Source organism: Mesocricetus auratus, unplaced genomic scaffold (genome assembly GCF_017639785.1).
Source record: "Mesocricetus auratus isolate SY011 unplaced genomic scaffold, BCM_Maur_2.0 Super-Scaffold_100014, whole genome shotgun sequence".
NCBI lineage: Eukaryota > Metazoa > Chordata > Mammalia > Rodentia > Cricetidae > Mesocricetus > Mesocricetus auratus.
In genome coordinates this window covers 24,461,455-24,489,044 of record NW_024429197.1, presented here as the reverse complement: position 1 = coordinate 24,489,044, position 27,590 = coordinate 24,461,455, and the positions used below count along the sequence as shown (strand labels likewise).

The following is a 27,590-nucleotide window of genomic DNA, read 5'->3' as shown; positions in this document are numbered from 1 at the left end:
CTTGGAGAGGTTGTCTGTGACCTTGTGGTCAGATATCAGGTGAGGTCTGAGGATTTGGGTATTTGGGGCCTGCCTGGTGCCACACACTTGGTTAGGGAGCCATTGAATTGGAGGGATCTGATGACTGTGTATTAAGAGGAAGATTAAGTGGAGAGCAGAAAGGCTGCCATGCTCAGTGAAGGGGAGGACATGTCTAGGAGGCTAGAACCAGGGTCGGGGAATTCAGGCTGAAGTAACATCTATTTCCTAAAGGACACTCCCACTCAGTAGCCCCCAGCGGGAAAGATGGCTGTACCCATAGGTCGTACCATCTACTGTGCTGCAAGTCATGATGGCATCATTCTGGCACACAGTTAAGTTAGGTATCCAATATTTGTAGATTCAATGAACCTTCTGTGTTTCAGAGAAGGGCTTTCAAAGTTTGGCAAGCAGTTTGAAATTTGTGGTTGAGAAGAGACCCCTAATATTCTTTGAGTGATATACCCCAAGTCTCCAGAGGCCAACTCTATTAGCAGGGAATCAAACCTCTACTTCTCAGTACTTTCCTGAGTTCTTGGAGATGTGGTTGCATTCTTAGCCATGGCCAACAGGTGGCAGTGTTGCCCGTGCCGTAAGACAGCTTAAGGCATGCTTTAGTAGAATGCCTGCACTGTGTTGAACCTGCCTTCCCTATTAAAGAGTAGTTGGCCCCCAGGGTGGGGTAAGCAGCTGCCAAGGACCCACTATGTCCAAGGCAAGGAAGGGGAGAGCAGAGACGTAAAAGAAGTCTGGCTGCCCAGAAGGATCCACTGAAGCAGGCTACCTTTTCCCAGGCATGGTCAGGGTTGGGGCTTCGCTTCTCAGCGGAAGCCATGCAGTCTGGATTTCAAACCCTAGAAGCTGTGCTCAGGATATTTGGTGCCACCAAGCACAGGGCATGAGGGCCATGATGGGTTACGACAAGGTCTTGTCTTCTTTGCTGGATGCAAAGGGAGGCAGGAGCTGCCAACCAGACCCGGTTTCTGTATGTTGTGGGCCTCCCAGAAGTGGGTATCTAAAGCAGGGATGTGAGGAGGGAGGTGTATCTTGCTGTGAAAATGTGTCAAGAAATTTGGATCCTGGCCTTTGAGTCCCCCCAGTTTTTCTTCAAGACATTTCTGTGGTGAGGGCTCACTTGAACCTTTAAGCATCTGCCTGGAAGGTGTTCGGTTACTTCACTGGCAGCGCAAGGTTGTGGAGCCAATTACCAAGGTGCTCGCTCCATCAGCAGTCCTAATAGCAGTCCTTCACATGAACCAGGCAGGAAGTAGACCAGGCGACAGGGCACCAGGAAGCTCAGCAGGTGACCCAGAGCCTGTTTCACTCGTCTGTAGCTGCTTCTGCCCTAGGTTGGGGACTAGAGCTTGTATCCCCCCTCCGTACCCCAAGCTCTGACCTCTTTTGTGATTAATGAGCTGACGATTTTGCATCGATAAGGAATTAACCTAGAGCCCCTACCCATCAATAGCTAGGAGCCCAGATCTCCCCCCAACACCTGCTGGGATGCTCCAGGGCGTCCACCACCCCTGCATGGCTTCACCACAGTGAAACGCTGCAGCATGACCCTCATAACTGCCTCAGTCACCACCCCTTTCACACACAGACAGCAGCTGGTTTATACTGGTTTAATCCATGTCAAATGTAGTTTACAAAGGGAAAGGACAAGTACCTTTGTATAGAATATACAGACACAGCATCACACCATAGGGCCCACAGGAGGGCAGGGGAGACAGCACGTCCCCTAGGAACAGCGTTCTACTCCCAGGAGTTGTCTCAACAGCAGGCTGGGCAGCCAAGCACCCTCAGCCAGCCGGACTGCAGCCTCTGTTTCTGCTCGGTCCCATTTTCCACCCTACCCCCAGCTCCTTATAATGAGCCCCATGAGCTAAGACTAAGGAGAGGATCATATCCCTTGGGGCACATGGCCCACGCCTGGGAGAAGAAATATACACCACTGAACACCGAGCACATGGGAAAGGGGAGGGAGGCCACGGGAGAGGAAAAGGCAGGCACCTTACGAGTTGGATGGGCCGAGCCCCCAGCCAGCCCTGAAGGGGGCACTGCTTCCAGGATTCATAAAAAAAGAAAATCGTACAACCAAAGGGGAGGTGGCGGAGGGCAAAGTGTCCCATTTATACACAACATTGTAAACATACACAGTCTATATTACATGTGCTTCAGTCTGGTGTTTGCATGTCTGTCAGTCAGTCTGGGGATGGAGCTCAAGAGCCTTGCCCTGCTACTCCCCATCCCTACCTTCCTGCCCCTCACTGGAAACAGAGCCAAAAGAGGCATGGTCCCCAAGTTCAGGAGGAGCAAGCAGGAAGGGCTGCTCCACTCTGGCTCCAGAGTCCTATATGTGTGTTTGGGTGTGTATGTGCATGTATGTACACGGGGAACCTGTGCGCAATTATGTACAAAGGGAGAGGGGTTCACTGTCACAGAGGCTGGGGCAGGTGGGGTTGCTCAACGCAAGGCCTGTCTGGATGGCTAGCTCACAAGTAGATCCTCCGCAGGTCTCCAGGAGCTGTGATGGTGTTGCACTGAGGGCAGAGCTTCTTGGCACCCTGAAGAGAGAAAAAAGGGGAGGGCTCGGTTAGACACAGCGTGACCTGTGTTTGCACATGAGCACTGGGCCCGCAGCCATGTCTCTTCACCACTTTGTGCTGGGACCTCATTCTTGTCAGCCAGGCTAGGGATGCACGGGCTGCCTCTGAGCAGGCAGACATGCTCCTGTGTTGGGGAGACGCCAGGATCAAACCGCCTGGCCAGCCCCGCAGCAGGAGCCCTGGTAATGAGAACAAGGCTGGGTCCAGCTGTGGCTGCCTCGGCCCTAACGAGATTACACGCGGCCTTTGATCAGGACACAGAGCCCACGTCCGGGCCTTTTATTGCTGTCTCCGGGCGACATTTTAATGGCTGCTCCCGAGCTAAGAACAGGGCAGGAGCAGAAGGAGCTTAGTAATGGGAGGGGGAGGGGCAGAAGCCCTGGTCTGGCTTACCCACCAGCAGCCTCTTTCTGATCTGGGGTCTCACCAATACATGTATACACCCAGGCCTTCTTGGGCTGGGAAGAAGGGAACATGCATTGAGTCCAGGGAGGAGAGAACTGAATAAACCCAAAGTGAGAGTGCGAACAATGTATTAATGTGGGGGGGGGCGCGATGAATCCTTAACTCCCCAAGCAGATGCAGCTACAGACACGAACATCTGGGCAGTTACTCTGATAGCTGCCCACCCAGTCCTCACCAGAGTCCGCAGCCAGCACTCTTCACAGTGCACATGCCAACACTGGATCGACGTTAGGGGCATCGAGTATGAGTCCTAGGAGGAGGTGGGCAGAGAAGGGATCACTGAAGCAGGCCCAAATACAGCCAAGACCCCCCTAACACCCACAAGGCACTGGTGCTGACCAAGAGCATGCCTTGGTTCCTTCCCACTCACCATGCAGATGAGGCATTTGTATCGGTCCCCCCGAGATAGCTGCCGTTCAAGCTCCCTGACACGAGCCTTCAGGGCCTCAAATGTAGTTACAGCGGAGTCTTCGGTGATTCTGTAGAGACAATACACAGAGGGGTAGCATGGTGGTACCTCTAGCCCAGAATCAAACAAGGAACCTCTTCTTGACATCCCTATGTGCCAGATGTAAGCTCAGTAGTCCTCCATGTCTACCTGACGAATGTCTAAGCCAGAGTCTTGGCAACCATCACCAACCCCTTATCTTCATATCACCCTCAGCTTTCAAAACCTGTCACCTCTTCCTAGTAAGTATCTCTGCCATCTCTAGTCCTTCAAACTTCCTTTTCTTTTTCATTCATTCGTTTTTTTGAGACAGTGCTTCTCTGAGTAGCTTTGGAGCCTGTTCTAGAACTCACTCTGTAGACCAGGCTGGGCTTGAACTCTTGAGCTCCGCCTGCCTCTGCCTCCCAAGCACTGGGATTAGAGGTGTGCGCCACCAGCACCTGCCATCCTTCTCATTTTCACCACGACGCTGTGGCCCTCATTCTCCACTCCTTCCCGCTTTCACTACAAACTACCATGCTGTGGTCCGTATGTTAAAAAAAGTCACCCTGGATATGGTGGCACACACCTTTAATTCCAGCACTCAGCGAGGCAGAGACAGGTGGATCTGAGTTTGCTTAAGGTCAGTCTGGTCTACTGAGTGAGTTCTTGGACAGCTAGGGCTACACAGAGAAACCCTGTCTAGAAAAGCCAAAACAAGGTTTAGTTTTATGTGCATGGGTGTTGTGCTGTGGAGGGTGGAAGAGGGCATCAGATGCCCTGGAACTAGAGGTACAGATGGCTGTGAGCTGGACCCGAGTCCTCTGGTACATCAGCCAGTACTCTTAACTGCTGGGCCATCTCTCCAGCCCCTTTTGTTCCTTAAATTAACATTCAAAACATGAAACTTCATCAGGACATTTTAAAAATGGTACTTCCTGCCTCTCCTGAGTGTTGGGATTCCATCCAGGACTTTCCACAAATTGAGCCACACCCCTTTCATCCTTATGGCTTCTAAGGATCACTTTATTAACTCAAACAAACGCGTCTCTGCTGCAATCCATCCTCTAGCCCATTCTGCCAGCACCTAGCAAAACTTACATTCCAAAGGCCAATCAAGCCATTTTTATTTCCAGCATTTCAGTGTCTCCTTCAGCATAAACCAGCCCAGCTCATCAGCATCTCTCCTCAGTAATTTGCTATATCCTTATGCTATTCATATAAACACTCTCCCCAAACTATTCTTTCCCACTCCCTCAGCCTCTGTGCTGCTCTCTGGATTCCTTCTCCAGGAATCACTAGTCCCGCCTTATCATTCTGGCTCCTCCCAGAGGGCTCAGGATGTTCTGTACTCAACTCCATTTACCCTGTCTGTCATCCTAACAGCAAAGGTGTCTGTCTCCTCAGCAAGGACTGCCTGCTAACATCTTCCTTCCAGTGACTACTTACTAGTGGCATAAGCCCTACTTGGGGCACGTAAGCATGAGAAAACCCTTGCCGGTCTAACTTTCAGGGACCCTAACTATTCTAGGCAGTCTCAGCCTGTGATCTAAACCCTGACACAAAACCAGCAGCACAGATGAAGGAGTAGCCAGGACAGTCTCAGAGATTCCCCTCCCCCACCCCTCTGAAAAGCAATGGCGCCAAGGAACACTGTAAGGAGAGAAATGCTTCCTGGAGCAGAAGAAACAATGATACTGGGGATGTGCCTTAGGGTATGACAATACTAAAATTTATTAAGTAGTTATTAACTGCCATGTATTTTTACTGAGAAACTGATAATTATCTTATTTACACCTCCTAAACCCCTGTGAGAAGATGCTCATTTTACATGTGAAGAAACCAGGTAGCCTGCCCAGACTGTGGCAGACCAAGGAGAAGAGTTTTACAAGGAGAAGAGTCCCCAGGTTAAGGCAGTAGAATCCAAGAAGGCCAAGTAGCCTGAGGGCCCATGCAGGTTGGGAGGCAAACAGGTCAAAAGTGAGAAAAGAGACTTCGCCAGCTAGCAGCAGGAACTGGTTAAGTCATAAACAACCTCTGTGTGTGTGTGTGTGTGTGTGTGTGTGTGTGTGTGTGTGAGAGAGAGAGAGAGAGAGAGAGAGAGAGAGAGAGAGAGAGAGAGAGAGAGAGAGAGAGAGAGAGAGAGAGAAATAGGGCAGGTTTAAAAGATGCATTCCATCAGGTAGAACCACACAGTAATGGTGAGGGAATGGACAGTATTCTGGAGTGGGGGGGCTATCATGGGGGACCATGTGTTCACAAAAGTGCAGAACTGACAGGTGGTCTATGACTACTGGACACAATGGTCAGAAGGGAATATATAGAGAGTCATGGGAACATACTTATGTTTTATGCTTTGGAGATAGTGTCTCATTACATACCTCAGGCTAACTTCAAATTTACTATGTAGTTTAGGCTAGCCTCAAACCCACAATCCTCCTTTCTTGGCCTCTAGAGTGTTGAGATTACAGGACTGTACAATCATGCCCAGCTGGTAGTAGTAACATTTAATGTACAACAAATTTCAATCTCTAATTTTTTTTAGAACATCAGCAGCAATACAGAATGTGACTCCCAAGTGGCTGGACGTGATGGGCTCATAATTATCCACCCGCTTCTCCAGAGATACTGAAAAAGCTTTTGCCAGTTCCTCTTAGTGCTGGTAGGTTCCCTGGAGCTCCTTGCTCTGTCTCAGCTTTTGTGAAATCTTCACCCACCTCTCCCTCATTAGCACCTACAGAGCTAGCTTCTCTGGCATCCCTATCTGGATGGTTGGTAAATTCTCAACACATATGGGCTTTCTCCCTTCCTGGATATAAAACAGACCTAGGGCTGGAACCCGTATTTGGTGAACTAGGATGTCATGGGGACTGAAGAGCATCAATCCTGGTGGATCTGGACCCAATGGAGAGCTCTGTATAACAGCAATCAGTCCCCACCTTGTCTTAGAGTGCCCCACCCACCCAAGCCAGTGCTCACAGGTGGGACAGCTATGCTGACTTTCTCCAGCCTTGGGTGGGTAGCACCTTCATAGATGGCCACTGGCTCTGGCCCCTACCTCCCCCTTGGGCGCCATCCTTGATTAATGATCTTGTCTTTCTGATTTATGAGCAGCCCCTCTAGACGAGGGTAGGCGCCCCTTACAGCCCCGCCCGCCCCGCTCAGCTGGAGTAGGAGAGAATTATTAAATAAACATCCATACGTCACCCCCCCTCCCTAAGCTGGTTGCACCGAATCCGTATGGCCCGCTCCGGCGCTGACACGGAGCAGCTGCGGTGATTCATGGGCAGCCGGGCCCTGCGCTGCGGCCCATACATCATGCCAGCAGCACTTGCGGCCCCGGCCGAGATAAACTGATCAAGCACAACGGGCTGGAATGAATTTATGACAACACAAAATGGAGGGAAACAAATGGGAGGTGACCCAGGCCACCGACCCAGCCCTGCACTGGCCTGCGAGCCACTCTTCTGGCAGAAGGCAAGATGGAACACTGGCCCTAGGATGAAGAGGCTACCTTTTAACCCCAGGCAACCTAGCCTCCAGCTAGAGGGAGGGGTAGGTGCAGGGAGATAAGCAATGACCAATGGCAGTCACTCTAGCAGCCAGACTGGACAATAGCACTTCTTGGGGCCAGTGCTGGCCTTTCTCGGGCTTCTGGAAAGGCAGCAGGATGGCCAGCTGATATCAAATGCTGTGTCAAGCAGCCCCAGGCAAAGTAACAATGGATCTCCTTTTCTCCTGCTGGAGTACCCTGGCCAAAAATTCCCACTGGAAGTGATGAGACCCAATGCTCCTGCCTAAAACCCGCTGCAAGCGCCACCAGGGACAAGAAAAATGAAACCAATTTAGCTCCCGATTAAGAAACAGAAACTGGAGATGAATCAAGTGCACTGGCTGGGCTGGGCGGCCATACATCACATTCCACGGGTGGGGGCAGCCACAGCAGGCAGGGAAGGACCGCTCGTCTCTCCACCAAGGCTCCCAGGGCCATGGCCCAGTGATCAATTCACAGAGTCACGCTTAGCACCAGCTGGGTTCCACTGCCGGCTGTGTGCCCAGGGCAGCAGGCCTGAGCTGTACTCAGAGGGCCAGAAGCCCTGGCAGCAGCCTTCCCGCTAGCAAAGGGCCCCTCTCAGCCGTCCCTACTTACTTCTCAATGTCACTGTTTTTGCAGGTCTTCTGCATGGCCTCCTGCTTGCTGCTTTCACCATTGCTAGTGGACGGCATCTCTGTAGGGACAAAAATTCAACTCATACTCTGGCTAGATAAATGAGCAACACAGTTGAGGGCTTGGGATTCACACAGTCATCACCATCTAAAGATGTCCTCTCCCAACCCCAGGCCTGCTAGTCTGGGTCAGGACTTACCATCACTGGCCCATTTAGAGAACTCAGGTGTGATGCGGGTGCTGGGGGTCCCACCACTAGAGGAAAGGAAGGAGAGGAACAAAGTGAGGATAGGTAAGCCCTGCCTGCAGCGATCCCTCCACAGAACCCTCCCAAGCTTTGCCCACACTTGCTTTAGGACTGCACCCCGGAGTGCCTCTCTCTCCTTGGCTTCACCGGGCTCTTCTCCTGTGCAAGGGATGACGTCAGCCTCTGTGTATCTGACATGATGGTCAAGGATAATAGATCCAAGGTTGTAGACCACAAGGGCTCTGAATTCTCAGGAGCAACCCCTGTCCCAAAGCTGAGACTAGCTCCAGGAGTATGATCAAGTTTTAGTGGCACCAGCTACTTTTGTGACTGTTGGTCTGCCCCACTTTGCCCCAAGGATACTGCGGTTTCCCATACTCCAGAGTGTCATCTCCATCCACATCCAGGTCAGCATCACTGTCTGGGTTCTCTTTGCCACTGCACATGACGAAGCCGGAGCCTGTCGGAAGCAGAGTGTAAGAAGGGTCAGAGGCCAAGAACTAGGCCAAGGGTGCCCTTCTGCTGCTTCCAGGTAGGAATTAGGTCCAAGAAATATATACAAGCAGATATTCAGGGCTTTTTGTGTGTGTGGGGGGGTAATAGGGTTTGTCTGTATTAACAGCCCTGGTTGTCCTGGAACTCACTATGTAGACCAGGCTGGCCTCGAAATCACAGAGATCCACCTGCCTCTGCCTCCCAAATGCTGGGATTAAAGGCATGAGTCACCACTGCCTGGTAACATTCAGATATTTCTGACTCTATTTCTGTCCCCCTCTCTCACCCTTTAACATATTGCATGCAGCTCCAGGTTGTTTTTACTTATAAACTGGCAAAATCAAACACTATGTCAGGTTCTTAAAGGGCACTGTAACAAGCCTCCTATACACCTGTCTTCTAGTTCCAGGAAGAGCAGAGAGAGGGTAGAGAAACTCAGGTCACTCTTGACTATGACCTGAGTCTTCCTCTGTCTCACCATCCAGCTTGATGTCCATCAGAGGAGAAAAGGCTGGCCAAGGCCAATCAGAGCCACAGAGTAGGATGCCCCCAGCCAACATCCTGATTTGGGCCACCAGGTCCTTTGCCAGCAAAAACACCAGGCAGCTGTTCAAATATTTGGCGTCTGAAGCGCCTGACATTAATTATTCATCTCCACCTCACACAGCCCAGATTCCTGGACAAGTGTAGTTAGAGAGGGATTAGAAAGGAAAGGAGGGAGGACCGGCATGCACACCTGCCTCTCAGAGCACTCATGAAGGCAACTAGGCTGGGCAGGGCAGACTGACAGCCAGACAGTCCGCTCACCCCCAGGGGGCACTTGGCCCAGCCAAAGGCAGACTCTTGGCTAAAGTGAAGGGTGAGCTACCAAGGCTTCACCAAGCACACTTCATGTGCCAGGTGGTCTGACTCCCAGAACCACACATCGTGATAGGTCAAGATCAGAGATGAAAGAGCTTTCCCTGCGTCTTTGTCCAGTGGGTCTCATGTGACATCTCACTAGCCAGATCAGCTCTGCCAGAGACAAAGGAAGATGAAGGACTCTGCCCAGAAGGCCCAGCAAAGGAATCTCTTGCATCGAGGAAGAAGCTTAGAGCTCTGTCCAGTGATCTCAGAAATGTCTGCTTCCTGCCTCATCCCACTTAGACACACAGGCCGGCTCTTCCTCCCTCCCAGTGAAGTCGGTGAAGTCTACATGTCTACTCTAATTCTCCCTTCATTCCGAAGCCTGTGTGCAGACACACACTGAATGCTGTGTCCTAGACACATCTAACCCTTGCGCTCGTGCCCAACACTTCCTTGGGATGTGCTTTTAAGCAGTGCCCGTTTCCTGTTCATCCCTTTGACCCTTCAGTCTACGGTCTGAGATCCCATGCATCCACCCAAGAAGCTGGTCGGCGCCTACCCAGGGGGATCGACACACTTGAGGCGGCAGGCAGGTCAGCAGCAGAGTCATTAAGCTGAGAAAACACCAAGTTACAGCTCTGTCTTCTATTCACAGCCAGGTGTCCTGACAAGCAATTCCCACCCCAGGGTGAGTGGCACCTCTATAAACCCTCTGACAGTTTGGGAGACAAACTCCACCATCAATCAGAATGTAGCTATCAGGTTCATTTACAGCCTGCACCCCACAAGCCCTGCCAGCCCTGCCAGCCCCCACTCCTAAGTATATGCAGTTCAGCAGCAGCCTCACGTTCCCTGCTCAGCCTAGCCTACCCTGCTTTGTGGGTGGGGAAGATGAAAGAGCTCTTTAGTACCTCTGAGGCTAAGGTGGCTTCCTTGCCCAAACACAGAAAGCAAAGCTGCCAGGAAGCCCCAACAGGTAAAGCAGCCCAGTGACCTGAAGTACTTTCCTCTTGCTAAAGGAATGACCTTTCACCTCCAATACTCGTTCAGCCTTCTGGAGGTCATTCTGTCTGGTATGAACCTATTAGGATCTGGTCCCATTCTCCAGGTGCTCTGAGTGGTGACTTCCTCAGGGTACTTACACACCTGTCCCTTCCTTGATGTCCATCCCAGCTCTTATACAACTCCACAACTCTATGTACTGTATCAACACTGTTCCCCACCAGACTGAAACCTTCCAGGCTCACAAGCCTGACTCCCAGCATCATCCACACAGCACACCCCAGCAGTACTGGCTCAATACTGCCAATACTGCTCCAGAAGGAAGGCCAGGCCTGGTTGGTTAATGCCCAGAGTAACCTAACAAGAGTCTTGACCCAGTTTGCAGCAACCTTTGGTTCCTCTGACTGGGGAACAAAGAGGGCAGCATGATAACCCTGTTCTGCCTCTGGCCTGAGCAGTCTACTCTGACACTGACTCTATCCCCTAGCTGAGACATATGTGGGAAACGTCTCCCTATCCCCACAGGTGTTCCAAACAGGCTGCCACCACCAATTTTACTCTGGTACTTGCCCCAACCTGCTCAAACTCCTTCCCAGCACATTAAACTTTATTTTCTTAATGAAATGTCACTTGCTGACTTCTGGCAAAATCATAATAAAAAGAAACGGCCATAAAGTCGTTTTTATACTGAAAGCACCCCTGCCAGCTTGCCCCCCTCCCCAATCTTGGAGAGGAAGGCTCCACAGTCATTTTATGTTCTCAGCTGCTGGAATATCCCAAGCCAGTACTCAGAGGCAAGATGGCACAGACAGCTCCTTTCCAAGTCTCTGGCCCCTCTTCCAAGCAGCTCTGGGAAGAGCAGCCAAGCTGCTGCTCCCGCTACTGCTGTGCAGGGGACAACTAGGTCCCTAGGACTTCCAAGATGATCCAGAACAGTTCCTTGTCACCAGGGAGGCCCCTCTGCTATGGTTCTGCTCCAGATGAAAAGGACAAAATGGCTGGCGAACTAAGTCTGATGGTCAACAGTCCCTGGCAGAATTCCCTTCCTTCAAGTGAATGCTTGGAACAGAGTGGGAGAGGGTTAAGTGCAGAAATGAGATGTAAGTCTAAATTTTATGAAAATGACCCTTCTCCCATAAACTCATTTCTTCCTGGACCATTGTGGAGGGGGGAAATCAGTGTTAATTTAATCAATTGATCAAATGATTGATTGAGAAACTGGAGATGCCCGTTTACTAGGGGCAGGAACATCCTGGAACCTGAAACCACAAAAAAGGAACCATTGATTTCACCTGCTGCTCCCAACCAAACTAGAGCCTGGGGAGAAAGGCAAGTCTTAGGACCTTCTAGAGCCCCATACTCGCTACAGGAGGGCAGGGGCAGCCGCTTCCGGGGAGTTTTACACTGGAATTAGTTACAGATGCAGTTACGGTGTCTTGTGTAAACGCCATCGATTGGGGAGCTGACAGTCTGGGGAGCTGCGATGCGGGACAATCAATCGGCCTGCAGTGTCACCTGCCACCTCGCTGAACAGTTGACAATGCAATTATCCAGTGTGGAGGCAGGGAGTTGGCGTGTGTCAAACGCACTTAGCCACTTTCCGGGCCTTCTCGATAACGCGTCTCACTGCCTCACGTCAGGAGAGTTGCAGAGACAGACGCAGTTTAAAACCATTGATACCTGCTTTCTGCCCGCACTCCCTCTGTTCCAGTTTAACAATTGTGTTCCAAAAGGTGATTAAATCCTGTCCACTGCCACAAGGGACAGAACAAGCCTTGCTCCTAGCCACATCCCTCCCAACAGGCAGCCATCATAACTGAAGGCGGTAGAGTGTCAGAAGACAGCCACCTTTACCTGTCACTGACAGGACTAGGGAGCACAGTGGAACCAGGGTTGTTTTTAGCAACTGGGTTCCCATCTTGGCCCCTGCCTATAGATTCACCTTTCACACTCTTGCCTCATAATCTGTTAAATTTTATCAATAGTTATTTAAAAGGGCTGTGCTGCAGGGTGTTGGTGGCATGTGGCTTTAATCCCAGCACTCGGGAGGCAGAGGCAGGAGGATCTCTGTGAGTCTGAGGCCAGCCTGGTCTACTGAGCGAGTTCCAGAACAGCCTCCAAAGCCACAGAGAAACCCTGTCTTGAAAACAAAAAACAAAACCAATCAAAAAACAATAAAAAAAGCTGTGATACAGTTGGCTCTACTTGTTCTCCCATGATTCTTTTCATTGCAGATCTAAGGCAGGGACTCAGGAAAGATGGTACCCCAGGCAGGATCCAGCAGGGCAGAAGCCCTCCACAACTTACATGTCTTAGAATCCTCCCTCTCCCTACTCCACCCTCTCCTATCCCTACTATGTAGCTCTGGCTGGTCTGGGACCCACTCTGTAGACCAAACTGGCCTCAGAATCAGAGATCCACTTTCCTCTTCCTCAGGAGTACTGGGATTAAAGAAGTACACCACCAAATCTGACCTACCCCACCTGTTTGAAAGGGGCTTTGTGCCACATTCCTTCAAAGCTTCTGCTAGGGCTCAAGACAAAGGTGCAGACAGACACTTTCCAATTCATGGTCAGCTTCCTTGGAAATGCCTCATCTTACTTCTCTTGGCCTACAACATCACAACCGCCTTATTTGAAACCAATCTTTTCCATGTCCTTAGTCCAGACTATCCCTTCTAGAAGCACTGAGCTCTGGGTTCCCCAAATCCAGACAAGTGAATTCTCACTGACTCCAGTACAAGGGAGGACTTACGGCCCAGCACCCCACACCTCTTTGTAAGACATGGAGGAGGTAGGAGGAGGCACAAGCTAGGACTCAGCTGTCACATCTTGACTATGGAGGACACATAGTCAGGCTTATCCCAGAGGCTGCTTCTTTTGTGGCCTGTTTCTCCAATCTAGAAAGACACCTACTCTGTTTAGGTTTGGCAGAGTACCCCAGAAAAGCATTTTCCACCCTAACTGTTGGTATCATTAGGGGAGGCACTGGGCCCTGGGCACTACCCATATGCAAACAGCACCAGCAGTCAGAAAATCTCAGGTTTTATGTGAACTATCAGCAGCTGAGGTGGACATCCCAAAGAGCGCTCCTAGACTGAGATGTGAGAATGTCACCAAGCCTGATTAAGTTACTCTCTAGAAGCCTTTAGCTATTTCCTTTTTTTTTTAAATCTATTTGTATTGGGAATCAGGGTCAGGTGGATCTCTGTGAATCTGACACCAGTCTGATCTACACAGTGAGTTCCAGGCCAGATGGGGCTACACAGTGAGACCTTGTCTCTAAATATCAATCTATTTGTAGCTGGACCTCCCTTGATGTTCTCTTGCTCTCTTCCTTTTGTCCTGAGACATTAATTCCAAGCGGTCTCAGGACTGAGACATCTGAAGCTTGTCATTAGCCCCAGGTTCCCATGCTCATGGCCTGGTCTTCTAGGTGAAGTGTCCTCACCAAGACACTCGTTTCACCACTGCCTTCCACAGTAGATTACATTCGAGGCAGCTGATCTGACCCATGTAGGACGCTTTGTCGAGGATGACGAAAGGACCCTAGTCTGGGAGGAGGGACAGGGGAATGAAGGGATCCGGGGACTTATCACAGTTCTTCAGTTCTCTCATATCTAACAAGGACAGCAATCTTTGTCCTGTCAGCACACACAGTGCAGCTTAAATGGGCCTCACTGCTCGCTTGCTCATCCTGCCTCTGCCTCCCTCTCTCTGAAGTCGGCTGGGCAGCTTCTTCAGCTGGCGTTATCACTCCCTCTAACCGGTCTTGGCAGGCAATCTAATTCCTCCTGAAAAGGTCACCGCCATTTTAACTGCCTTTCAATCACATTAAGCAGGAGCTGCCCAGCTTGCGGCCCAGCCCGCCCGGCGGGCGATCAATGCACTGCACTGACACCAGCCGCCTGGCAGGGCCACACCCAACCCCCCAAGAGTTGGGCCTATTGGTCCTGGCCGGGGAGGGTAGGCTGACAGATGGCCAGCTTCTGCAGATGGGCTTCAGGGGCAGAGGCAGTGAGGACCAGCCAGGGCCTCTCTTTGATAGACCCCTCCCATTGAGGAGGCTCAGCCTCCATCGCTCTACTCTCTGCTTCGTGGCCCCTGCTGATCTCGCTGTAAAACAGCCTTTCAAGTCAGTCTGTCTTTTGACTGCACTAAGCTGTTTAAGAGGCGGCAGCAGCTTCTATCAGGAAAGCTGGAGCAATTCTCTGCAGATAAAGGCACCTCCGGCCCCATTCCCTCTTCAAGTCTCACTCTCATTCTGGCTCTCCAAATCGCTCAAAGAGAAGGCCTCTTTGAACTCTCCTCAGGAATTCTTGAAAGGAACAACCTCACAGTGTAAACACACCTGGAAAAATGATCCCCACCCGAGGCCTGAGAGCTTCCCGCACCCAGCTGCTGGTGCATCCCGGGCAGACAGACTTTCCTGAAGCAGCAGGCCCTGTGCAGCTTGACCCACTCAGGCACTCCAGGAGCACCCAAGAGCCATCAGGTCCCACTCTGTGCCAAGACACTGCCACTGCAATTGGTGTGCACAGTTGCAGTTGAGAACATGGCTACCCCAGAAGTTTTCCAGAACTGACCTAGCAGGGACTGCCTTCAACACCTACACACACCTCAGTACCCATGGGCATAATGTCTGGACTCATGGGCCCCACTGTTCATTCTCGCAAGGCTTCAGACCTGCTAGAGCCCCAGCACATAACTGCTCTGTGAACTGACAACTGAGACTGTCCAGCTCATCCTCTAGGGAGATGTTCTTTTTTAATCCCTCTTGATTTACCACTCTGGCTTGTCTTCAGATTTGTGGGCAACAAGCAAGAAAGAAGCCCAGAGACACAATGACCCATCTGCACTGGATGGCACTGCGGAGACTGTTAAGAGCATGACCCGGTGTTGTGTCTCTAAGGAGGCAAAGACCCTCTTCAAGGCTGCTGTGAGATTCTCCAGGGAGCGCACACACAGTGGCACTCTCAAGGGTGTTGCCCAGACACAGGAGGCAGATGGGATGCAGCCTGACTCCCTTAATGACCACAAGCTGCAGTGCCAGCTGTGCTTTACAGAGAAAGAGGAAAGAGCTAAAAGCCAAGAAGCAGCTGCCTCTTTCCCTTGCCCCATGGCAGGGGAATTTGACAAGAGGACACTGACCCTGAGCACCCAACCAATTCTTCTATCTCTTTTAGAGGGCCAAGCTTGTCTTAGGAACTAGGGAGGCAGGAGAGATGGGCAGGGCCCTGCAGACTCTTCTGCAACAACTGGGGAGAGCCCAGGGGAAGCAGGGAGCAGCTGAGCCCAGGCCCCTCTTGCTTCAGGGCAGAGGGCGCCCTGAGAGAAGAGATGGGATCAGAGCTAAAATTAGATTCACCAATGAAGCTCATGGGAGGTCAGATTTTGCCATAACTCACTCTCTCCTCTGAAACTGATTTCCCTGACATAGAGCTGAGGAGGAGGAGGAGGAGGAGGAAAATCCAATGTGTTTGCCTAGAAGCCCTGAGGGCCCCTAGTGCTGGAGGTGTACAGCAGGTTGCTGGATTCTCATTTATCAGCCTTAAGAGGGATGGAGTGATAAATGCATAACCGTCCCTTTAATATTTTATGCAGGTGCTAACGCGGCTTGGCTGTCACCTTCAATGCATCACCCGAGGCTGAGCCCCCTCGTCACTGCTAGCTTGCAGCCTCACAATTCCGTCTCCCCACCCAAACACATCCACTTTAATATGCACATCACAAGCAGGCAGCACGGCCACAAAGGAGCCCCACCAGCAGCAGTTCCCACGCCGTGGAAACGATGACCAGCTACCAGCAGTGACCTGGTCATCAGAGTACCACTGCCCAAGGTATCAGCTGCTCTATACCTCGGAAGCCACCTTCCAGGAGTGTGGTGGCCCGTATCCGCTTCTGCCCACACCATTCATACTCCTCAAAGCGGTTGCTGTTCTCATGCTCGATGTCCACAGCATCGTCCTCAGTCATGCAGGAGCCTTCCCTCTGTGAAGAGCAGAGCAGGGTCATGCAGAGCCCAAGCCATCCCCACCTGCTCACAAAGTCTGCAAGGAAGGCACAACCCTAGCCCCTACTGTGGGGTGCCAAATGGGCTCCCTTGAAATACAACCGACATGGAAGTCAAGGACCTGGGCCTCTTCCCCATAGGTTTCCACAGGAGCCCAAGCAGGGAGTAAGTGGAAATGAAAGCCAAAGAAGAAAGAAGAGGGGGAGGAGCCACTGCTGAGCCCGCATGGAGACCCCAGGAGCCAGAGGTTAGGAGCAGTCAGCAGCAAGTGTCAGGGAAGGGAGGAGGAAAGGAGGTGGGTGGCCACAGCCCCTCTACCTTAGAAAGGCAATGCTCCACATGCCTACTCATCTCCTGCTCCGATCCTGCCAGGGGGCGGTTGCACAGGGGACATACCTGCCCTTCATCTTGCTTCCTCCGTTTCATTTTCCCAATGCGAGCTGCATGGAGAAATGGGAAATAAACACGAAATGAGCTGATGGCCACTGTAGCTCGGTGCCCCGTGGAGCCGACCCTGCCTGCGGCAGCATCAGCATTTTCTGTCCAGTGCCTGTGCAGCCCTCGTGCTCCAGTGCCTCCTGCACTTCCAGGGCCCAAGCTTGCTCCTCGGTGGTCAGAAAGGGTCTACTCTTTGACCACAACTGCCTCAAGAGCGACTCACCCCTCCCTAGCTGCAGTGCTCAACGAGACCACCAGGAGGAGAAACTCTGAGTAGCTAGGTCCATAGACTTACTGGTGTTTGCAACTACAGCTCTAAAGATTTTCTTGATTAGAATCCCAGGCTATTCCAAGGCTTGATTTGATCTACTATTTCCTCACCCTTTAGAAACTTGCTTTGTTCCAGGCCAAGTGCCCAGGAATATGGCACCTAGTATACCACTTAAGATCATGCCAAGAGCAGTATCTCTGATGGCTCCGCTGATCCCATTTTACAGGAAAGGAGACTGAGGCCCAGTTGTAAAAGTGCAGAGGGTCTGGGCAGCTAGGTCAGGGTACCAGAAGAGGGCAGGCCTTATAGTTCTTACCCAAACCTAAACTGTTCCATCATCTCTAATCAGTACAGAGGGCTGGCAGGCCCCAGAGGCAGAGGCCTGCCTGCCATGCTGTCCCAAAGGGGGCTCAGTTCCAAAGCGCACACTGCAAGCCCACAGCACTGCTAATTAATGCTGAGAGATGCAATCATTTCTAATTAGCTCACTAATCCTTCTCTGCAGTCCTCCTGTCACCAAAGCAGGAAGAGGTCAGAACAAGACACTCTTTCCCTTTTGCTCCTCCCAGAATGCAACAGCAGGATAAGTGATGGCCACTCTAGACTGATGGGGGAGGGTTAGGGAGCCTGTCAAGGAAGGAAAGGTTTTCTATTAAAGGGCCGGGTAGAACTCTCATAGGTATGCTGACCCTGATGGGAAATTCATGAGAACAGCCAGGGAGGGAAACACAGGTGAAGCGTTCACATGCGACAGGTTAGGGTCTCTACTGTCCGCTAGTCTCAGAGCCAGTACCTCAGGGAGACTCACTGACACCTACATCTGAAGCCAAGGCTGTCTTCCCACATTTTAACAAATGAAACTGTATCAAGGAACACAGGCAAATACTCAACAAGCATCAAAGGCAAGACAAGAAACCAGGCCTGACCCTACAGCCTAGAATGCTCCCTTGTACCAAGAGGTTCCCACGTCTGCCTTCTCAGTGAGACTGATCCCATCAGTTCCCTAGGGCTGGTTGAGGATCTGAGGGAGGGGGTTTCTCAAACAGCAGGAACAGTGGCCTCAGAGCCAAAGCAAAGTTTACCAGCCTACAAGCACTGCATGTGGGATTTCAGAACCCAGGCCTGCAGTCTAACTCATCTCTGCAGTTCCCTGTGTTTCCACTAGAGACATGGGCCCTGGTGCACACAGATCCAGATCCCCGCTTTGCTTGAGCTAATCCTTGGAATTTCAGGCTCAGGCGGGCTTTGACACCTCATGCAAGAATCAGAAAGGAATTGGGCAAAGGCTCCTAAAAGTTATTGGAAATGTAGTGTGGAGCAGTGTGCCAACAAAGGTCCTTTACATTCTTGCCAATCTCAAGGCACCTCCCTGGGAGGCTGACTATCAATGACTTGTGCCTGTAATCCCAGTACTATGAGGCTGAGGTTGAAGCTCTGCTGTAAATTCCAGGCTAGCCTGGGCTATATAGTGGACCCTCATCTAAAAACAAAAACAAGACAAAAAGATCTGATCACTGAATGAAGAAATGACTGAGCATGATACTGCAAGATGTTCTCTTCACCCAGGCCAGCCAGGCCAGCAGAGGAATCCTTACAGCCCCAGAAAGCTATCCTGACAGGCTGCACTTCACCTGCGAATTCCCAGGCAAGCACGGAAGGCTTGGCTTTCCCCTGGCCATTCCTGTAAGTCCTAAACAAGCTTCCCACAGTGAGGCAGGGTGTTTAGTTCTGTCCTTGAAGCTGCCTCTGAGTCAAAGCATTTGACATGGTCGCAGCAGCAAAAGGTTTTGGGGAAAAGCAGACTTTAATCATGGCTCAGCGACACCAACTTGGTGATATCAAACGAATGACCTTCAACTGCCAGAGCCTCAGTTTCCTTATTTATAAAACACGTGCAGGATTTTCCTCTCAGAATGGTGCTAGCCCACAATGAGTGCTCTTCTCTTTTCCACAGTGGGCTAAACCTGGAGGTAGCAATCAGTGGTAAGGGCTGGGGATCTTCAACACCCATGGCCTTACTCACCAGCTGCCCCAGAGACCCTAAGGCCTTTACAGCACACCCCAACATACACCACACCTCAGTCAGCACAAAAAGCGGGACCATTCAATTGTGTTCAGCAAACAGGAATGCTCCAGAGGTTTGAATCCAAAAGGGGGACCGCCAGGTAGTGCATACACGGCCTGCTTTCAGAAAAGGCCTCTAAGAGCTGTCGAGCCCACGCTGATCACCTTTGTGAAATGTGGGCCGACTGATAACTCAAAGAGCCCTGGGACGAGTTAGTTCCTGTTGCCGTGGGAACTCCAGATCTCATTGCATTGTGAAGTCTCAGAGAGAGGCTGCATTCACACTACTGGGCACTGATTAAAAACTAGAAGAAAAACATTCTCAGCGCCCTGCCGACTTGTATAGTGCGGTCCCAGCAGTCTGCAAATTCAAAGCTGAGCTCCCGAGTGGAATTGTGTAGCTTGTTCCTCATTCTCCGACACTTATTGTCCCCCAGGGTTCTTTCGGGCCTTTAGAAAGGCTTGGGCACGAGCTGAGTACCCGTAACCCTCCATTAGACAGACGGGGAAACTGAGGGCCGCAGCCTTGGTTTGCACTCTCAGACGCTGTGACTACCAACAAGTCAGTTGGCCCGATGATGAAGAGACCCAGGCAAGCCAGGAGCTGCGGGCAGTGAAGGAGGGAGGAGGCCGGGGGTGGGGCGGAGGGAGGGGCCGAACCGGACTCACCATTCAGTCGGGTTTGCCGGTTGGCTCGCACTCTCAGGAAGGTCTGGGAGAAAATCCCCGGCAGATGCAAAAAATAAAGTACAGAGCGTCAGATGCGGCCTGGAGTCCCGGCCCCTACCCTAGCACCCGACCCTCATCCAGGCCCGCCCCGCCCCAAACAGCCCGTAAACAAACCTACTTCCTCCCTCCCGCCGGCCCCCCTGCTCCGCCGGCCGCTCCGGGCCCTCGGCATAGCCGCCGGGGCTGCTCTAACGGGACCCCGCGGCCGCCGCGCGGTGCCGCCCCAGCCCCAGCCTATGGTGCTCTGGGCCCCGCGGCAGCCCGGCCGGCGAGGGCGGCGATGCGGGCGGATTCCCCCCGGCTGCCCGGCGGCGGCGGCACCTCAGCTCCCAGCAGCGGCGGCGGCCATGTTGGCCCTGATCACGTGATTCGCCGCCGTAACGCGCTGGGGGTGAAAGTTCACCGGGGTGGGGGTGTGCCGGCAGACCCGAGCCAGGAAATTGCGGCTTGCAAGCGGGTAACAACCTGCTGGGGCCGCCCCCTCCGGCCCCTCCCACAGCCCCTAAGGACTCTCCACCCCAGCCTGGGCGGCCCCCTGGTGCTTCCCACCATGCTACACTCCTTCGGCCTCTGAGATCCACCCGGGCTCCCGCTTTTCGCGCGCGGGCCCAGGGCAGCACCTCCAAAGGAGTGCTTTTCCAGGGAGAAGGCATAGGAACTCCCGATCATCCGCGGGGCCTATTTCCGCCAATATCTTACTTCCTCACAGCCTCTTGCCCATCGCAGGATAACCCACATTTCGTCGCCCGCAGGCCATTTCCGGGGCTCCCGGGAGCATCACCTGCCCGTTAGGCAGACAACGGTCTAAATAGCCGCCTTCGTCCTGGGCTCTCAGGACACCTTGTCAGGTGTGCTCACTAGGTTGCCCTTGATGCCTCTCCCATTTATCTCTCACGGTGAAGCTTCTGGATCTCTCTTTTTGTGCTTTTGTTTTTCGAGACAGGGTTTCTCTGTGTAACAAACCCTGGATGTACTGGAACTGACTATGTAGACCAGGCTGTCCTCGAACTCACAGAGATCCTCCTGCTTCTGCCGCCTGAGTGGTAGAATGTGTGCCACCACCGCCTTGCGAATCTTCTGGATCTAGGGAATCCACCTTTAAACTTTTAAATTTTCCTATCTGTATCTCCTGTCTGTCCTAGATCACATCCATCCCTATCATTTTTGCTTTGTATAGATTTGTATTGGTGTGCTGACCACTCCAGAGCTGGGGTTACTCTGAGTCATTTGCGCAAACCCAGAACCCAGCATGTCTCTTAGCTATAGGGGGACAACCCTCAGGATTTCCTCAGTGACTACCGTGGTTTTCACAACGCTTAGCTTTCAACTCTCTCGATTGCAGGCATTTCCCAGCTCATTTCTTGATCTCCAGTTTCTCTCCCTGCAACCAATCCTCCACACTTCACACATGATCTTTCCTTTGTGCAAAATTAATGTGTTTCCCTTTCTTTAAATCTTTCAAGGATTTACCAAGGAGAAGATCTGCAACTTGACTCACACTTGCCCCGCCCCACCGGCCCGCCCTGCCCTGCCCTCCCTGCTCCTCTGGTCTGTTGCTCCACATCTATTGCATCCTTTGCTCCCCCCCCCCCCCACAGCTTTGCAGAGCTACCTACAGATCTTCTGAACACTCTGCTCTGGCTCAGATATCTCCATGCTCTTTGATAGCCACTGCTCGTTGCTGTTCATCCATCAGGACTCCGGCAAAGCTCCAATTTTTTTTCCTATCCTGTTATTGGGTTTGTTGTCTCTGAGTTTTCTCTGTTCCTTAACTTTCTTCTGATCGTGTGTGTGTGTGTGTGTGTTCACTATTTAAATATTTCTTTTCTTGGAAGGTAGCTCATCTGTATCTAGTCACCAAACATAGGTCTACCACGAAGGAGCTATCACTGGGATAGAGGACATGAGGCAAGTCCTGAGCCAATAAAGAGCCGGGGAATTGGTCTAGTTGAATCTGGAATATCCCCATGTGCTAAAGGCTGGCTTACTTCTGTTGGGAAGTGATAGAACATGGACCTAGTGAGAAGCCTTCTGTGCCATCACAGACCTAAAGCAACCAGGCCAACCAATTATAGACTACAACCTTGAGCCAAAAGAAAGCTGTTAATTTCAGGGATGAGTTACAATGATGGAAATCTTGACTAACACAGGAACAAGCTAGGATACAGGGACACACAGATTTCTGCTTCAAGTTTTAACCGGTTTCTTAAAAGTTATATTATCAGAAAAGTCTGGAGACCACGAATTCTGCCTTGCACAGTTGCCATGGTGGTACACTGGCATCATGGTTGAAGTGGGTTAGACACTCAGCAGAGTCGATAGGAATCCAAACCATAAATTAATGCCCTCTGCCTAGTTTGGTGATTTTATTTTTTTCCAGTATTGGGAGCTGAATCAAAATAGGGCCTCAAATATGCTAGGAAAGTACTCTACTACTGAGCTACACCTCCATCACCTTTCATTATTTTAGTTTGAAACAGGGTCTAGCTAAGTTGAACGTTGAGCTTGAATCCAACCTGGCTTCAGCTTGCAGTCTGTCCTGTTTCATCCTCCTGGGTAGTTGGGAATGCCCAACTTCCTGTGATTTTTAAAGTCCAGTATATTTGCCTAGGAGGGCAGAAAGAGCAGGAGGTCCATAGCTAGTTTTCAGTTTCATGTCCTGCCAATTTCCCTTTCCAAAAACACATCTGGGGAGTGTTTAGCTTTAATGCTGAGAGCATGCTCCTTTCCAACAAAACTGGATTGTAACAGGTCCCTCGACATACCACTCCATATTATTCCACTATTCTCTTTGCACACAGTATTGCCTTTATTCTGAAACGTAGGTTGGTCATTACCCCCTCTGTGAGGCTTGTGATTTTTTTTCCTTTCGTGTGCCATCTTAAAAACTCACTTATTCCCTTTTCATCACATTTAAACACTGAGCCAGAATGAAGGCAAGGACACTGGCTGTGCAGGAGTGGTACCAGATAAACATCTGAACAAAGGAAGGCTAAGGCAAGGTCTTTGCTTTGGAGGAACTCCAAGTCAGTGAAGAGTCAGATTCATTGTGATAAATCAAACGTGGTCACCATTCTTTGCAGGTTTTCTCCAGAACAGCATTTCCTTGCCCCTTGATTAAGGGCTGGCTTTGGGTCTTCCTTTGCCCAATAGAAAGTGATGGAAATGATGCTATGTAACCTCCAGTTTCATTCCAGTATAATTAACTCCCAGTATAATGCCAGTTTCAAGGGGCCTTGCAGCTTTGGCCACTGTCTTAGTGGAACACTACCTAGAATCTGTTAAGAAAAGGTGAAAGGTAGGCTGGAAATGTAGCTGAGATACCAGAGTGGTTGCCTAGCATGCATGAGGTCCTGGGTTCAATCCCCCTTGTTCCCCAGTCTCAAAGAAAGAGCAGGAGAGGGAGGGAGGAACCAGGGGCAGTGTAACTCTGAACGTGGTGCAGCCAGTTCTAAATGAGCTTGAGCTTCATGGGTAAGGGCTGGCAGAGAGGACTCTACATCCTACCACAAAGACATACACATCCATGCTCATTGTTGCATTATTTATAGTAATTAAGAAATGGAACCAGCCTAGCTACTTATCAACAAGAATGGACAATGAGGGGTTGGTGGGATAGCCTAACAGTTAAAAGGAATTGCAGAGGATCCAAGTTCAGTTCCCAGCACCCATATGGTGGCTCACAACCATCTGGAACTCCAATTCCAGGGGATCTGACTCCCTCTTCTGGCCTCTGAGGACACCAGGTACTCACATACGTACATGAAGGCAAAACTATTCGTATAAATATAAATAAATCTGGCAGAGGCAGGAAGATCTCTGTGAGTTCAAGGTCAGCCTGGTCTACAGAGTCAGTTCCAGGACAGCCAGAAAAACCCATCTCAGAAACCAAAAATAAATACATAAATATAAATAAATATAATTTTTAAAAGAATGGATATTGAAATGCACTGTACATACACAGTGTAATTGTGTGTGTGTCTGTGTGTGTGTGTGTGTATGTGTGTGAGAGAGAGAGAGTGTGTATGATCATTCTGCACACACTACCCTGTGCGTTTGTGTGTTTGTTCGCCAAAGGAAAATGTTGGATGTCTCTTCCTGCTCTCCATTTTATTTTTTGAGACAGTCTCTCGTAGATCTGAAAAGTTCATCCCCAATAGCTGGCTGAAAAGCAAGACCTCGGCATCCTCTTGCCTCTGCCGCCCAGCATTGGAGCTTCAGGCGCTTGTCTGTGCTGTCATAGCTGGCTTTTTATGAGGCTGCTAGAGATCTGACTCAGGTCCTCATGTTTACACAGTAAACTCTACTCAGTGGGCCATCCCCACCCCTAGCCCTGCACAATGTAATTTTATTCCATTGTAAAGAAATAGAGAATCATGAAATTTGCAGGCAAATGGGTAGATCCAGAAAGAATTATATAAAGTAAAATAACCCAGACTCAGGAAAACATTTCATGTTCTCTCCACATGTGGATCATGGATCCTAGCATGTAATGTCCATATATGTATGTATGTCTATATATATATATATATATATAGAGAGAGAGAGAGAGAGAGAGAGATCCTAGCATGTGTCCCTATGTATATGTAAGAGTGTGGTTATATTTTATGAAACTAGTAAGGAGACTGCAAGAAGGGAAAAGGAGGTATTGGGGAATCGAAGAGGCAATAAGACATATGTGACCTGGGAGCAGAAAGGAGGCTATAAGGGGATGGGTGGGAGGTCACATCAGGAGGACTAGCAAGAAGATAGGGGAGTAAAATCAACAAAACACATTTCATGTGAAATGCCGTCAAATGAAACCAAATGCTATGTATAATAATTAAATTATTTTTTTTTCGAGACAGGGTTTCTCTGTGTAACAACCCTAGCTGTCCCAGAACTAGCTCTTAGACCAGGTTGGCTTTGAACTCACAGAGATCAGCCTGCCTCTGCCTCCTGAATGACCAGATTAAAGGCGTGCGCCACCACCACTCAGCAATAATTTAATTTTTTTTTTGGTTTGTTTTTTTGAGACAGGGTTTCTTTATGTAGCTTTGGCTGTCCTAGAACTTACTCTGTAAGCGAAGCTGGCCTTGAACTCACAGAGATTCATCTGCCTCTGCCTCTCTGAGTGCTGGGATTAAAGACATGCACCCCCACAAAAAAAAAGCCGGGTGTTGGTGGCGCACGCCTTTAATCCCAGCACTCGGGAGGCAGAGGCAGGCGGATCTCTGTGAGTTCGAGACCAGCCTGGACTACCAAGCGAGTTCCAGGACAGCCTCCAAAGCCACAGAGAAACCCTGTCTCAAAAAACCAAAAAAAAAAAAAAAAAAAAAAAAAGACATGCACCACCACTGCCTTGCTAATAATTTAAATTTTTAAGAGAGAAAAAAAATGAAATATTAATTTGTGTTAATCCAACAAATATTGATATGGTATGCTGCATATTATTAGATAATGGATAAATATCTGAGCAGGTGATCACATATAGTGAGCCAAAATTTGGGACACACAAGGTCATAAGAAGAGGAAGATAATCTGGGAGGACTTTTTGGAGACGACCATGTTTCAGCAAGATGTTGAGGGACAAATAGAAATTTGTGGGCAAAAGATTTATGTCAAAAGTGACTTGTCGACAGGTGTTGGTGGTGCACACCTTTAATCCCAGAACTCAGGAGGCAGAGGCAGGCAGATCTCTGAGTTCGAGGCCAGCCTGGTCTACAGAGAGAGAGTGCCAAGACAGGTTCCAAAGCTACACAGAGAAACCCTATCTCGAAAAACCAGAAAAAAAAAAAGCGACTAGTCCACAGAGAGGGAAGAAGAGAAGGCATGTTCATGGAGTAGGTAGCATTAGTTCAGTAAGTTGAGAGTATCAAGAATAGACCTAGGAATACAAGTTGGATCCAAATCACAAAATGTTGATGCTATGCAAGGAGCTTGAATGTAAGTTTATAAATTGCTTAATCTGATTTGAGAAGGTACTTGGATATCCTCCATTTCAGGAGGCTGAGGCAAAAGACTGCATCGATCGAGTGTGAGTCAGTTTGAGTTACACTACGAGGCTCTGTACCAACACCCCTCCCTGCAAAAAATCTGAAATGTTTGTACATAGTGGCACATAGCTGTAATGCTAGCACTTGGAGGCAGATGCAGGAGAATCATTGTGTGTTTGGGGCCAGACTGGACAACATGGTGAGAATCTATCTCAATAGAGAAGGCTGTTTTGAGTCTAGAATGAGGTAGAATTTAAGTTCGAGGGTACCCAAATGTGCTCTAGAAGTTCCCATACATCCCTAAGTCGGTTGCAAATAAATACCAGAGAGGAAGGTGTGGGCACATTCTTTTAGGCAAGAGGCTTTCCACATTTCCACAGAGGAAAAAAGGAACACATTTTGAGGAGAGGAATCGGGTCAGGGAGCCAGTTGGTGCATGGCGGTCTGTTTTCCCTCTTTAGGAGCCTGAAATGAGTGGAGGGGGGAAGATGGGGACTGGGAGAGTGGGCCTCTCTTCTGCCTATCCTTTGGAAGGGATTTCTGTGGAATAGAGTTTTATCTTCTTACACCAAAAGTCCCTAGAGGCAGGTCACATTTCCACCTCCAGCGTGGTTGTCTTATTAGTGTAGTGTCCAGGACTGACTGGGTGTCTCTCTTATCAGTTAAGAGCTCTTCCAGAGGACCCAAGTCATGTCAGACTTCTCACAACCACCTGTAACTCCACTTGTAGGGGAGTCAATGCCTCTGGCCTCCATGACACCTACACTATCTGGTATCTACACACACACACACACACACACACACACACACACACACACACACACACACAAGCATTCATGGATGTATAGATTTCTCCCCAGCCAGACATGGCACTTTGGGCTATGCATAATATTTTAATGAATTATTTATTCTTTTGTTTTTTTGTTTTCTTGAGACAGGGTTTTTCTGTATTGTTTTGAAGGCTGTCCTGGAACTTGCTCTGTAGACCAGGCTGTCCTCTAACTCACAGAAATCTGCCTGCCTCTGCCTCCTGAGTGCTGGGATTAAAGGCGTGCTCTACCAACGCCCGGCATTCTTTTTTTTTTTTTGAGATAGGGTTTCTCTGTAGCTTTGGAGCCTGTCCTGGAACTTGTTTTGTAAACCAGGCTGGCCTCAAACTCACAGAAATCCACCTGCCTCTGCCTCCTGCATGCTGGGACTACAGGCATGTGCCACCACCGCCTGGCCTTATTTTTTAAATAATTTTAAAATGTTTATTATTCATCTTTATGTGTATTGGTGTTTTACATGTATATGTGTATACACACACACACACACACACACACACACACACACACATATGCACCATGTGTGTGCAGTGCCACAGAGGCCAGAGAAGATGTTGAATCCCTTGGTACTGGGGTTTTAGATGGTTGTGAGCTCAGGGTCCTCTGGAAGAGCAGTCAGTGCTATGCATTTTTTAAAAGATTTTATTTATTTATTATGTATACAGTATTCTATCTGTATGTCTGCCTGCAGGCCAGAAGAGGGAACCAGATCTTCTTTTTTTTTTGTTTTTTTGTTTTTTTTTTGTTTTTCAAGACAGGGTTTCTCTGTGGCTTTGGAGGCTGTCCTGGAACTCGCTTGGTAGTCCAGGCTGGTCTCGAACTCACAGAGATCCGCCTGCCTCTGCCTCCCGAGTGCTGGGATTAAAGGCGTGCGCCACCAACGCCCAGCTGGAACCAGATCTTATTACAGATGGTTGTGAGTCACCATATGGTTGCTGGGAATTGAACTCAGGACCTCTGGAAGAGCAGCCAATGCTCTTAACTGCTGAGTCATTTC

At 50.1% G+C, this 27,590-nt stretch overlaps 1 protein-coding gene across 7 annotated transcripts in view; it reads right to left on the bottom strand.

Annotated features, from left to right (window-relative positions):
• Positions 1-1,629: 1,629 nt before the first annotated feature.
• Rnf220 (ring finger protein 220) overlaps positions 1,630-27,590 on the bottom strand; it is a 224,991-nt gene continuing 199,030 nt past the window's right edge. Inside the window, exons 1-11 of one of the 7 annotated variants that reach the window (XM_040756850.1) lie at positions 20,113-20,189; positions 19,732-19,774; positions 16,686-16,729; positions 16,135-16,267; positions 8,298-8,394; positions 8,039-8,125; positions 7,887-7,942; positions 7,670-7,748; positions 3,463-3,571; positions 3,268-3,342; positions 1,630-2,585 (exon numbers count right to left, since the gene is read on the bottom strand). In XM_040756850.1, the coding sequence (XP_040612784.1) occupies positions 2,514-2,585; positions 3,268-3,342; positions 3,463-3,571; positions 7,670-7,748; positions 7,887-7,942; positions 8,039-8,125; positions 8,298-8,394; positions 16,135-16,267; positions 16,686-16,715 (738 nt within the window). In that variant the 5' untranslated portion in view covers positions 16,716-16,729; positions 19,732-19,774; positions 20,113-20,189 and the 3' untranslated portion in view covers positions 1,630-2,513. The other 6 variants (XM_040756847.1, XM_040756848.1, XM_040756849.1 and 3 more) reach the window with 6 other exon arrangements.